Source organism: Sturnira hondurensis, unplaced genomic scaffold (assembly GCF_014824575.4).
Source record: "Sturnira hondurensis isolate 20B ecotype Veracruz unplaced genomic scaffold, ASM1482457v3 Scaffold0021143, whole genome shotgun sequence".
In the NCBI taxonomy this organism is placed as follows: Eukaryota; Metazoa; Chordata; class Mammalia; order Chiroptera; family Phyllostomidae; genus Sturnira; species Sturnira hondurensis.
In genome coordinates this window covers 16,011,836-16,022,724 of record NW_028093774.1, presented here as the reverse complement: position 1 = coordinate 16,022,724, position 10,889 = coordinate 16,011,836, and the positions used below count along the sequence as shown (strand labels likewise).

At 37.7% G+C, this 10,889-nt stretch overlaps 1 protein-coding gene across 10 annotated transcripts in view; it reads right to left on the bottom strand.

Annotated features, from left to right (window-relative positions):
* Positions 1 to 1,732: 1,732 nt before the first annotated feature.
* The window catches only part of CEP128 (centrosomal protein 128), a 363,215-nt gene continuing 354,058 nt past the window's right edge, over positions 1,733 to 10,889 (bottom strand). For all 10 annotated transcript variants that reach the window (XM_037031444.1, XM_037031446.1, XM_037031449.1 and 7 more), the window contains 2 exons: positions 9,960 to 10,071; positions 1,733 to 2,037 (listed from right to left, as the gene is read on the bottom strand). In XM_037031444.1, the coding sequence (XP_036887339.1) occupies positions 1,910 to 2,037; positions 9,960 to 10,071 (240 nt within the window). In that variant the 3' untranslated portion in view covers positions 1,733 to 1,909. The remainder of the gene's footprint in view (positions 2,038 to 9,959; positions 10,072 to 10,889) is intronic.

Below are 10,889 nucleotides of genomic sequence, written 5' to 3'. Positions count from 1 at the left end.
GTCTTTCATAAGATCTCTCTCCATTCTGTTATAAAACCATCAGCTAACATGTTTTCAAGGGTTTGCCAAGTAAATAATCTGAGTTACCTTAAACTTTCAGGTCTAACTATCCTAACATAATTTTTTTAAATGACCACAGATGTGCTAATAATGGTTTAAATCAGTTCCTATTAAACAGAATATACCGGGTGAAGTTCCTACTAATACATTAAAGTGAAGCTTTTCATCTGTTATCTGTAGGGTTTGAATAAAACCTGTTAATTTTCTCCCCAGATCCAAGGAGACAACATACTGTGATATTGGTCAACACAGCAGTGACAACACTGACACAATTTCTTAACAGCCCAGATATCACCAGAGAGTGACAGAGGTTACGTGCTGTACCAGGGTATGAGATGCTCCTTCAAAAAAAGACTCTTCTTGCTAAAACCTCATAGTGCTCATAAGCACATTAACGGCCTGAAGTCCTGAGATTAGACAAAACCAAACCAAACCTCTTTAATGTTTAATCCAGAATTTTGCCAGCTAGCCTGGGCACATCACCCCTTTTCCACGTAATTCCTCATGCCAAACTAAATTTGGAACGTGAACACCTTTTATGTTTTTTTTTCCTTCCTAGCACAATAACTGGCCTCTAGTAAGAACTCAATGAAAGGTTTAGGGAATGAATAAATGATAACACACATGTCTATACTCTCAGAGGCTATGTAGTTTGCATTATGTAATTTGGGGGCATCAAACAGCTTCATCTTCTGTGGTAACTGTAGCCTTCATGTTCACAGAACGAGAGTGTCACGCCTTCTGCACATTCAAATATTCTAAGTTAGGAAGACATATCTTGAGAGACAACAGAAGCCTCTTATGACAGATGAGGAATCTAACAAACACAAAATGTGATACACATTAGGAAGGTATTGCTTTATTGTCCTTGCCTCTGTGCAGAATTTTCCCACCATGACCCAATGACGACTTAGTGCCTGGATGTTTACCCTTACTTGGCACTGAATAGAAATCCTTCTCCACTGGTACATCAGTGTGTAACGAAGATAAGTTCTTAAAGACACCCTGATGTTGGAAAAGCTCAGACGCTGAAAGGGGACGGATGGTACCAAACGATATGAGGAGTCCTGCAGAGCAATCTCATGGACACAGGAGTTTGGTACTATGATTTCGGTCAGAGTAAACCAAAGATGGTCCAGGACACAACTGAAGTGATCACAGTGGGATATTTGGCCACAAAAAGACAAATAAATAAATTGTGCAATGAATTCTCTACAGTGCTCTATAATTCAGATAGCATCATAAATTAAATTCTTTATTGCTATTTAATATGGGTGATTGGAAATAATGTTGAGATACTGCATGTAGTAATAGACTGCTTCAATGATGAATTTAACAATCCTGAGCATTTATAAAGTGAGCTAATATTATATTTGCATATTTCCATGGCATGTTATAACACATGATAATTTATTAGGAAGAAAGCACTTTTAAAAAATCAATTGTATATAAATACTCCCTGAATCTAAAGTGCTGGCAAATTCTGCCTCAAGGGGAATTCATTTTCCTCCTTTTTAGCCAGTCAGTTTTGAAAGACTTCAATGATAAATCTGAGTTTTGGTTGGAAAGATGTGACTGACCACACCTGAAAAACAAAATGCAAAGTGAAAATATCACTTTCTCTGCTGGTGTAAGTTGCCAATAAGTTAGTTGTAAGTCATTCACGAGCTGATATCATTTGGATTAGTTTAATTTATCTTTCACAAGGACCAACTGTATCGTTATCTTAGTTGATGTTTGGCAATGCTGAAGAGCATAAACTTCAGATATGTCTGCTTGATAATGTGGGCCAGGTTGCAGCAAGGGTGGATACGCTATTATTTGTAAAACACTCATGTAAAGCAACTAATCACATTTTGCTTGTTTTGCTTTCGTACTCCTCCTTTTTGGATCGTAGACTTGTTCCATCCATTGGTAATCTTGTTGTGTCTTCCTTGATTGAAGGTGAATTGGGAGCAGACATTCTTGTGGTAAACGCTGGTGAGGTAAAAAAAAAGAGAGAGAGAGAGAGAAAGAAAGAGAGGAAGAAAGAGAAATAAACTCAGCTGAATGCAATCCATGGGCTGAATAACTATATGAAATCATCAATTTCATCTGGTGTCCTGTAAATTTTACACAGCCTAACAGACCTTCAATGTAAGAATAAATTCAATCAGTTTATTATATTTTAATAAAACATTCATGTGATTTAATTTGGGGGAGGTGGATTTGAAGTATCTGAGAATGGAAGATGTGTGTGGTCAGTACATAATGATATAAAGCACACACGGAATTTTAGAGGGAGAAATCTGGAACAACTCCTTTTTATAGAAAATACTTTGTTACACAAAAGGAAATTGAGGCTAGATTTGGAGTCTTCACTTGTTTTCTACCACCTCTTCACATTTCTTATGAGTTCCAACTATGTGAAATCTTCCTGTGTGATTTCTCATCTCTGATGCCAGCCCGTCCCGTACTTTTCTCCATCTCAGAAAATGACATACTCAGTCACCTAGTTTCTCAGATCTTGGTCCCTTCCTTCCTATGTCCTGCCTGTTCACCCATCCAATCTAGGAGTAAGTTCTGATGGTTATGCCTCCAAATTCACCCGAGTTCTTCTGCTTGACACCATCTCTATCACCGTCACCCGGGCCCAAGCCACCATTCTCTCTTTCCCTGTTTCGTCTTGCCCCTTTCTCCACGCTGCAGTCAGAGCTAAATCAGATTAGGTCCTTCTCCGCCTTCCCCACACCCCCACCCCACCTTACCCCGTGGCATCCCAGCAAACAGAATACAATCCAAACATCTGACTTTAGCTCCACTGGGACCTCCTCTCTCTCTCTCCTCTCTCTCTCTCTCTCTCTCACTCACTTGCTCAGTGTCCCCTCTCTCTAGATCATGTCCCTTTCTTCTCTGGGTCCCTTGCGCTTGCACTGCTCCCTCTTCCAGTTCAGTTTTAACTCAGCTGCTGCGGCTGCTGTTTCTTGCCATTCAGGTCTCACTCAACTCAGTGGTAACCTCCTCAGAAAGACACCTCCGGGTCACCAATTTAAAGTAGCAGTCCTGTTCCAGGTATCTTCTACCATTTTATCCTGATTCCACCAATCACCATGTTAAATCGTTTACTTCTTTACTACCTATTCCCTCCATGAGATGAGGTGACCCTGTTTGTCCAGTTCACTGCTATAACCCTCTGAGCCAAACAGAGAGCTTCGTGCATGACCTCTTAGTAAATGTTGTCTGAACAAATGAATATCTTACGGAATTTTTAAGAGATAGCCTGTTGGGAAATTTCCAGTTGCTTTCTAGAAAATACCTTGTCAAACTGCAATAATCAGAACACAACTATATAAAAATCTCTGGCACTAACTGGTCAGGGAAAATATAGTCAAACAAAAAAATCCCTATCATGTAAAATGAACCTATAAAATGGAGAGATAAAAACGCTATGCTGTCATGAAATTAAAAAAGTCATTCCTCCAAAATAAAACATTTTTTCTTATCAGTACTGTAACATTTTTCTTGCCATAAACCCTGGGCATTTTATTCCACAAATTTGAAGACAGACTACATGTGAAGTGTCTATTCAGAGTCAGCTGGGTGGATCCTGAAGTACAATGCAGAAGTGAAAAGAGTGTGATGTTCTTGTGGAGAAACTGTTTTTCATCCGAGGGACTTAAACTGCCACGACAGGCACCTCATCACACGAACTGAGAATACTTAACTTTTCTTTTCCTTTTATAGCAATGAAAACTGAGGTGAGAAAGTGAAACAGAGTTCTTTTTTTAGCAACTTTCATTGATTTGCTTTTCTGAGACTGTCTGGTTAAATTAATAGGCATGATTCACTTCCAATGCCCATAATAATCCTCAGATAACGTTTTTCCCCTATGAAAAATCAGTCCGGTCTTTTGGGGATCATTTATTTCCTACAATAAACATTATTTACAACAGTTTTAGAATTACCAAAGATTTGCAATCAGCATGTGTTTTTACAACTCAGTTTAGAGGTACCAACTCCACAACCACCAAGCATGTTAATCTCAAAAGACTCGAGAATTGGAGAAGTTATCACATCACTACAGACCTCACTTGAGTCTGGTCTGAAGGCCTGTCCTGAAGTGCGTTCCTTTAGCCTAAAAGGAGCTACACATGGGAGACTAGTGGTCAGTCACTACTTATAAAAAGTAAAAATGACAGTTTCAAAAGCTGGCATTATGAGTCTCTCTTACTAAGCCCCCACTGTCTACAGGCTGAAGGTAATGGAATCCAAGTCTTCTGAAAGAGTGTCCTGAGTCATGGCCATGACTTCTAGCCAGCCAGGATAAATTTGGTAGTAATCATGGCTCGAAATAATGGATTTCTGTGTTCCCATTTCCAATGGTAATATAAACTTACAATTTATACATTTCTCCCCTTCCTCCTGGCAAAAGGAATCTACCTTTTCTTGAATTGACCTGAACTACACAAAGCTGACATAAATTACTACTTAAAACAAACTTTCATTAATGCTGGATCATTTCAGAGACCACAAATTATGCAGTCTTTTCCCATTTCCTTTGTTTTTTTCCATGGTCAGTGATTCTACGCTTCAGTTTGGTCAGTTTGACAGGGCACTGAAGTCAGCAGAATGAACGCCTCAGCGTGTGCAGCATAGACAACAGGGTCTCATCCAGTGCAGATCCCAGTCGAGAGAAAAGGCGCCCATCCTGCAGGCTCGTGAACTCATCGTGCCCGCCTCAGCCCCTACAGTGGTCCACTCCTCATGTCTCCGTACAGGTCCATCTGCTGCAAAGTTCCAAACCATGCCTTTCATGTTCAGAAGTTAATACAAAAATCAAACACTTGCTAGTCAGACACACAAGCTAGGCCTTTCTTCATAGCATTTTATTTTAATAAGATTCCTTTTTTAGCCTTGGTATACATCATAAATATATCAAGTAGCACCAAAGGGCTACATATTGTGGAAATACTGCAGTCTCTTGCCCCATCCTTCCCAACCCCACAATCCTGCTCCCTACAGTCAACCACAATCATCTCTTAGACTTATTTTTCTCTATTTACTCTGATTTTTGTAAATAAAAGAAGCTTATATTGCTATTTTCTGATTTATCATTTTTAGACCTCTCCACACCCACCCACCCCATTCTCCCTATATAGTTACATCTGAACTTTAAGTTATGTCAATAGTGAGTATTTATATTACTACGACTATGTAAATACAGCTCACACAAACTTAATAGGTATACTATAAAAATGTTTCTTTTCTTGCTCAATTTCTTCCCTGGAATTATTAGTTGACTCATGTTATATTTTTGTTTTTTATTTGCTCTTTCTCTATGACCCCCCCCCCCCCAATTGTTTCTAATAGCTCAATGAGATCTGCTGTATTTCCATTAGCGGTTTGTTTCTGAAGTGCTCAACTGGAGCAAATAATCTATCCATTCTTTTCTGTGCTTATTTCTCAAAGACTTTCTGATGGAATCTTTCCTTTCTTCCTTCAATATGATAGAACAGAAGATGAGCACCCAGATTAAAAGGGCCCACCCAGTAAGTAGCTCGTAAAGTAAATAAGACAAGACCCACAGGCAGGCATATCATTACAAAACTCAGTGGGGTTAAAAAGATCCTAGAAGTTCCCCGAGCTGCGTAAGTAGTTAGTGGTGATAGAGAAGATTACTTCAAAGGAGTAGGAGTCCAACAATAAGGACAAGAAGTTTTCAACAGCAACACTGGATTTTGAAAAATAATAGTGCAATCAGAAGTCATTTTCAACCTAAAATTTTATAACCACTCAAAGTTTTCACTAACTGGAAAAGAAATCCATTTTCAGAAATACAAAGACAAAACATTCACCTCCCTTTCTTTTTTTAAAAAAGATATTATTTATTTACTTTTAGAGAGAGGGGAAAGGAGGGAGAAAGAGAGGGAAACAAATATCAGTGTGTGGTTGCCTCTCACGTGCCCCCCACCAGGGACCCAGCCTGCAACCCAGGCAGGTGCCCTGACTGGGAATCAAACCAGTGGCCCTTTGGTTCACAGGCTGGCACTCAATCCACTGAGTCACACCAGCCAGAGCCCCTTTCGTTGAAACAAGCAGAGAAAGGCGCAGGGCCTGGGATCCATGGGCATCATCACAGGAAGAGGGTGAAGGAGAGTCTCTGGAAGCCAGCAGTGCAACAGGTCTTGTCGGGTGGGCCTGGAAAGCCTGACCTCTTCTGGCCGTCGTCTGCTTTCTCTGTTCTCTTATCCTAAGACTCTCACTAGTGAGGTATAATCTCTCTTGAACTGATTTTCTAAATATTGGGTTGGCCAAAAAGTTCATTTGACTTTTTTTCCCCTGTGATGGTTCTAGCAATGCTTAGTTGTCTTTAACTTCATTTGAAACAATTTTGTTAGATTGTATTGTGAGAGATGTCACATCAATGTGCATTTAAAAGAAACTTATCAACATGGGTGAAAATTTGGGTAGCCATTTTAACACTGAAGAAGAAAGAAAATGTGCAATATTGTTGGCATATTATGCTTTATTATTTCAAGAAGGCTAAAAATGCAACTGAAATGCAAAGAAAGATTTGTGCGGTGTATGGAGAAGGTGTTATAACTAATCAAATGTGTCAAAAGTCATTTGTGAAGTTTCACACTGGTGATTTCTCGATGGGCAATGGTCCATGTCCGGTAGGTAGACCAGTTGAAGTTGATAGTGATAAAATCGAGTTATTAATTGAGGACAACCAATGTTATACCACACAGAAGATAGCCAACATACCCAAAATATCCAAATCAATAGAGTAATTGGTAAAAATGAAAAATGTGTCTTTTACGGAAGAGAATGTAATGGACTTTTTGGCCAACTCAATATCTTATCTTTTCTCTCCCATTGCTCCATTCTTTTTTTTTTTTTTGGTCTACTTTTTTTTTGTGATTTTTTTCAACTTTGTTTTTCACCTTTCTAGTTTAACATATTTTAAGTTTGTGAGACCTCTTGTGTTCCTTTTTCTTAGCATTCTGCTTTTATTTTTAATGGGTGTAATATTTTCTCTCATACCTATGAGGGCATTAATGACACTTTTAAAGACAACTTCAATTCTCTGTATCATAAATTTACTGGGGGCACTGTTTTTCTCTTTGTTGGCATTGACATCTCTCCTTTGTAATTTTAGAAGTTTAAAAGGAGGTTAAAGAAAAATTACAGAACAATTTCTACAAATAAGCTGATGCTGTTTGTGAATATATCTCCATACAAAAATGGAGATGTATTCAGGGTGCTTCTAATCCACTTCTAAAATACCACATTATGAAAAATATATAGAAAATTCAAGTTTCATCAGAAAAGCAAATCAAAATAAATGTAATTTCTATGAATAAGTTTAATTCAATAACATAAAAATGTTAAGAATAAGGTGTCTATGATTAAATTTTACAAGTATCCTAGGAAACATTTAGGTAGGTATGTGAGAAAAATCATAAACAAATTTGTCAAAAAGAAGTTTAAAACAAGGCTATGAATTAATGAATTAATTAAATAGTGTATCAATACAGTAAACTAAAAAAAAGATTTACTTTTTTAAAAAATAGACTTCATTTAAAATTTAATTTAATTTGTTATTTATTTATCTTTAGAGGGGAAGGGAAGGAGAGAGGGAGAGAAATATCAGTGTATGGTTGCCTCTCGTGCATCCCCTGCTGGGAAGGGGCCTGCAACCCAAGGGATGAGCCCTGAGTGGGAATCGCACTGCGATCGTCTGGTTCGCAGGCCTGCGCTCAATCCACTGAGCTACAGCCAGGGCAGAAGGAGATTTACTTTTGAAGCTATTTTTTTTACAATGTAGAAAACAACCATTTTTAATCCTAGTTATGTCCTCAGTGATTTTTTTCCTGTTCTTATTTAACTGTATTCTGGAGGAATGAATGGCTGCCTGTGAGGAATCTATCTTTGAGAAATGACCATGGCTGCTCTTGAAATGTTACTGAGTGGAAAGCTGAATACAGTTTCTCTCACTGCCTGTCATTACAGTAAATAAAATTCTAGAAGTCTGGATGTTTTCCCCCTAATGCCTTCTAACCACTTTCTTCCAGGTGCCTTTTTGGGGAGCCTTACTAAAGTCGCAACGGCAAAATTCAACACGAGCGGAGCAATGACTGCTGAGCTCATATCATGGTGCTGTTGACTTCTGGGTGCTTGAATGCCTTCCTGGCTGGGACAGCATGTCTGACGGGCCTTTGTCCCCACCCTCCTCCTCTATGTTTACATATATCACACAGACCTGAGAAAATGTTCCGTTTCTTAATATGAAAATTTTTTCAAAGGCCAATGTATATTAGATCCTGAGGTATCAAAACCAGCCTGAGATGTGATCTGCAAGAATGGGTGGCTGCCTGCCCTGGCTGGTTTAGCTCAGTGAAATGAGCATGGGCCTGTGAAGCAAAGGGTCACCGGTTTGATTCCCAGTCAGGGAACATGCCTAGGTTGTAGGCCAGGTCCCAGTGGGGGACTCATGAGAGGCAACCACACACTGCTGTTCCTCTCCCTCTCTTTCTCCTTCCCTTCCCCTCTATCTAAAAAAATAAGTAAGTAAATAAAATATTAAAAAAAAAAGAATGGGTGGCTGCCTGATTGAAAGAGCAGAGGGTCTATGTGGATATATAAAATCACTTGCTAAAAATGGTTAAGACGGGGGAAAAATGCTTAGCTTTTGGAATAAAATAATCATGATGTAATGAAAAGCAAAACATTATCAGAAACTGATAAATATTTATTCAATGAATCCATAAATATAAATCAGCCAAAAATGAGAGATCACTTATGGATTTGACCTACTTCCTTCTGGTTTATTTTGGTATTTTATTTCACAGCAATCTAGATTTTTTTCAAAAATAAGAGCATTGTCAGATTTAATGTACAAACTCTATGCTCATGGCAAATCAAAGAGCTATGTGATTATTTAAATAACCCACTAAATAACACTTGAGTCCCAATGGTTTGGATAAAAGTGAACTAAAAAAACAAAACACATATACTCATTCATCTAATGTTAACTGAGCATTCACTATGCGCCCAGTACCACGTGGGATGCTGAAGAACCAGTGGTGAACAGAACAGACATTGAACCTACCATCATGAATTTAACTCTTTGGTGAGTGGAGGACTCAGTAAAAATAATAATAATAATAATAATAATAATAATAATAATAAGTCACTCAAACAACAAATAACTCCATAATTATTCTCAGAAGTGTTTTAAAGAAAAATTATAATGTATTGTGCACACTCATAACAGAAACCATACTTAAAACTTTAAGTTCCACGGCTTTTTTAAGGGCATTAAACACAAGCTGAAACTTGAAGAATAAGTAGAGCAGGGACGGGGCGGGAGTGGGTGGTGGGAGGTGGTATCCTGCAGCAACAGACTGCTCACATCTTGTTGGTGAGGATGACGTTCTATCAACATTTATTTATACTGTATCCGCAGTATGAAATGTAGCCTGTAATCGTGTTAACATCCTTATTCATTGCAAAAGATTATATATTTTTGAATAGCTCTATGCAAAGATTTTCCACTTTTTGATGATTTGGATTTTATTATGATATGCTCTAACTTCCTTTGTCCACTCATCCACAGTTACTAGTGATCTCCACACAAAAATTTTGCTTACTTAAGATTATTACTTTGGGGGATTTATCTTAAGTTTTTCTGATAAGGGTAAGGTCTACAAAAAAGGAACCTCAGGTATACCAGTACTAAATTGAGTAATATTGTAATATTGGGGGCATTATTTGTATGATTCATCATGAAATCCCTTTCAGACACACAATGTGATTATTACTATCACGTGCTAACCTTACATTTCAATCTTTCCATTAGCTGCATTTCCTTTTTAAATGCAATTTAAAAATGGGTACAGGACTTAATTACTCACAGTTGAAGTGTGAAAATCGTGGACTAGACAGGAAGTGACTGCGGTCCTGCCAAGAGGACGAGTGATCTAAGCCGTGATGAGTGTGGGAACTGCCGGCGAAGGTCTGGTCGTCCTAATGAAAACAAAACCGTGCAGCCTCTCAGTTCACTGATGACAAATGTAAGAATTGAGATTCATTTAAACCTATTGAAAATGAAATTAAAGCTCAGTATACAAGCTAGGCTACACCATAATTTAATATAAGTATAACCCTTGCAAAAAATAAAATCTGTGCATGTATATAAAAAAAATTTTTTAAAGAGAAGGAAATCACCCATAGCCATTAACAACATGACATATTTCTTTCCAGTCTTTTTTTCTTGTGGGTAGGATTTATAAACATTGTCATGAAACTCAGTGTTCCTTTATGTACATTCATAATATAAACATTTCTGAAGTCATTATATTATCCCAATCTTTACTATTTGGGTTACTCATATACTATCTAGTGTTTACACTTACTATCTTTAGCTAGCGTGGCATTCTTTACTGAGCATTTAGGTGGTTGCCAATGTGTTACTCCTATAAATAACACTGTGAAAAATATCTTTAAATATATAACCTTTTCCATATTTAGGACTCTTCCTTGTGACAAATTCTTAGGTGGATATCTGGGTCAATAAAAACACTTTGATGTTTTAAATACATTGAGCTAGACTGCGTCCCATGATTATATTAATTTTCTTACTCATTCAATAAATATTTAATACACAAACACAAATGAACACAGAAAAGGTGCCTTTCCTCGTGGATTACACGAATGTGTCCTTTTCCCCAAATCTTAGCTGAAAATTAGAATTATAGCTTCAAATAATTTCACTAATATGATTAAAATTAGATGCTTTAATATACGTTTTTGTGACAGTAAAGTTGTAACTTTTTTCTCTGGAA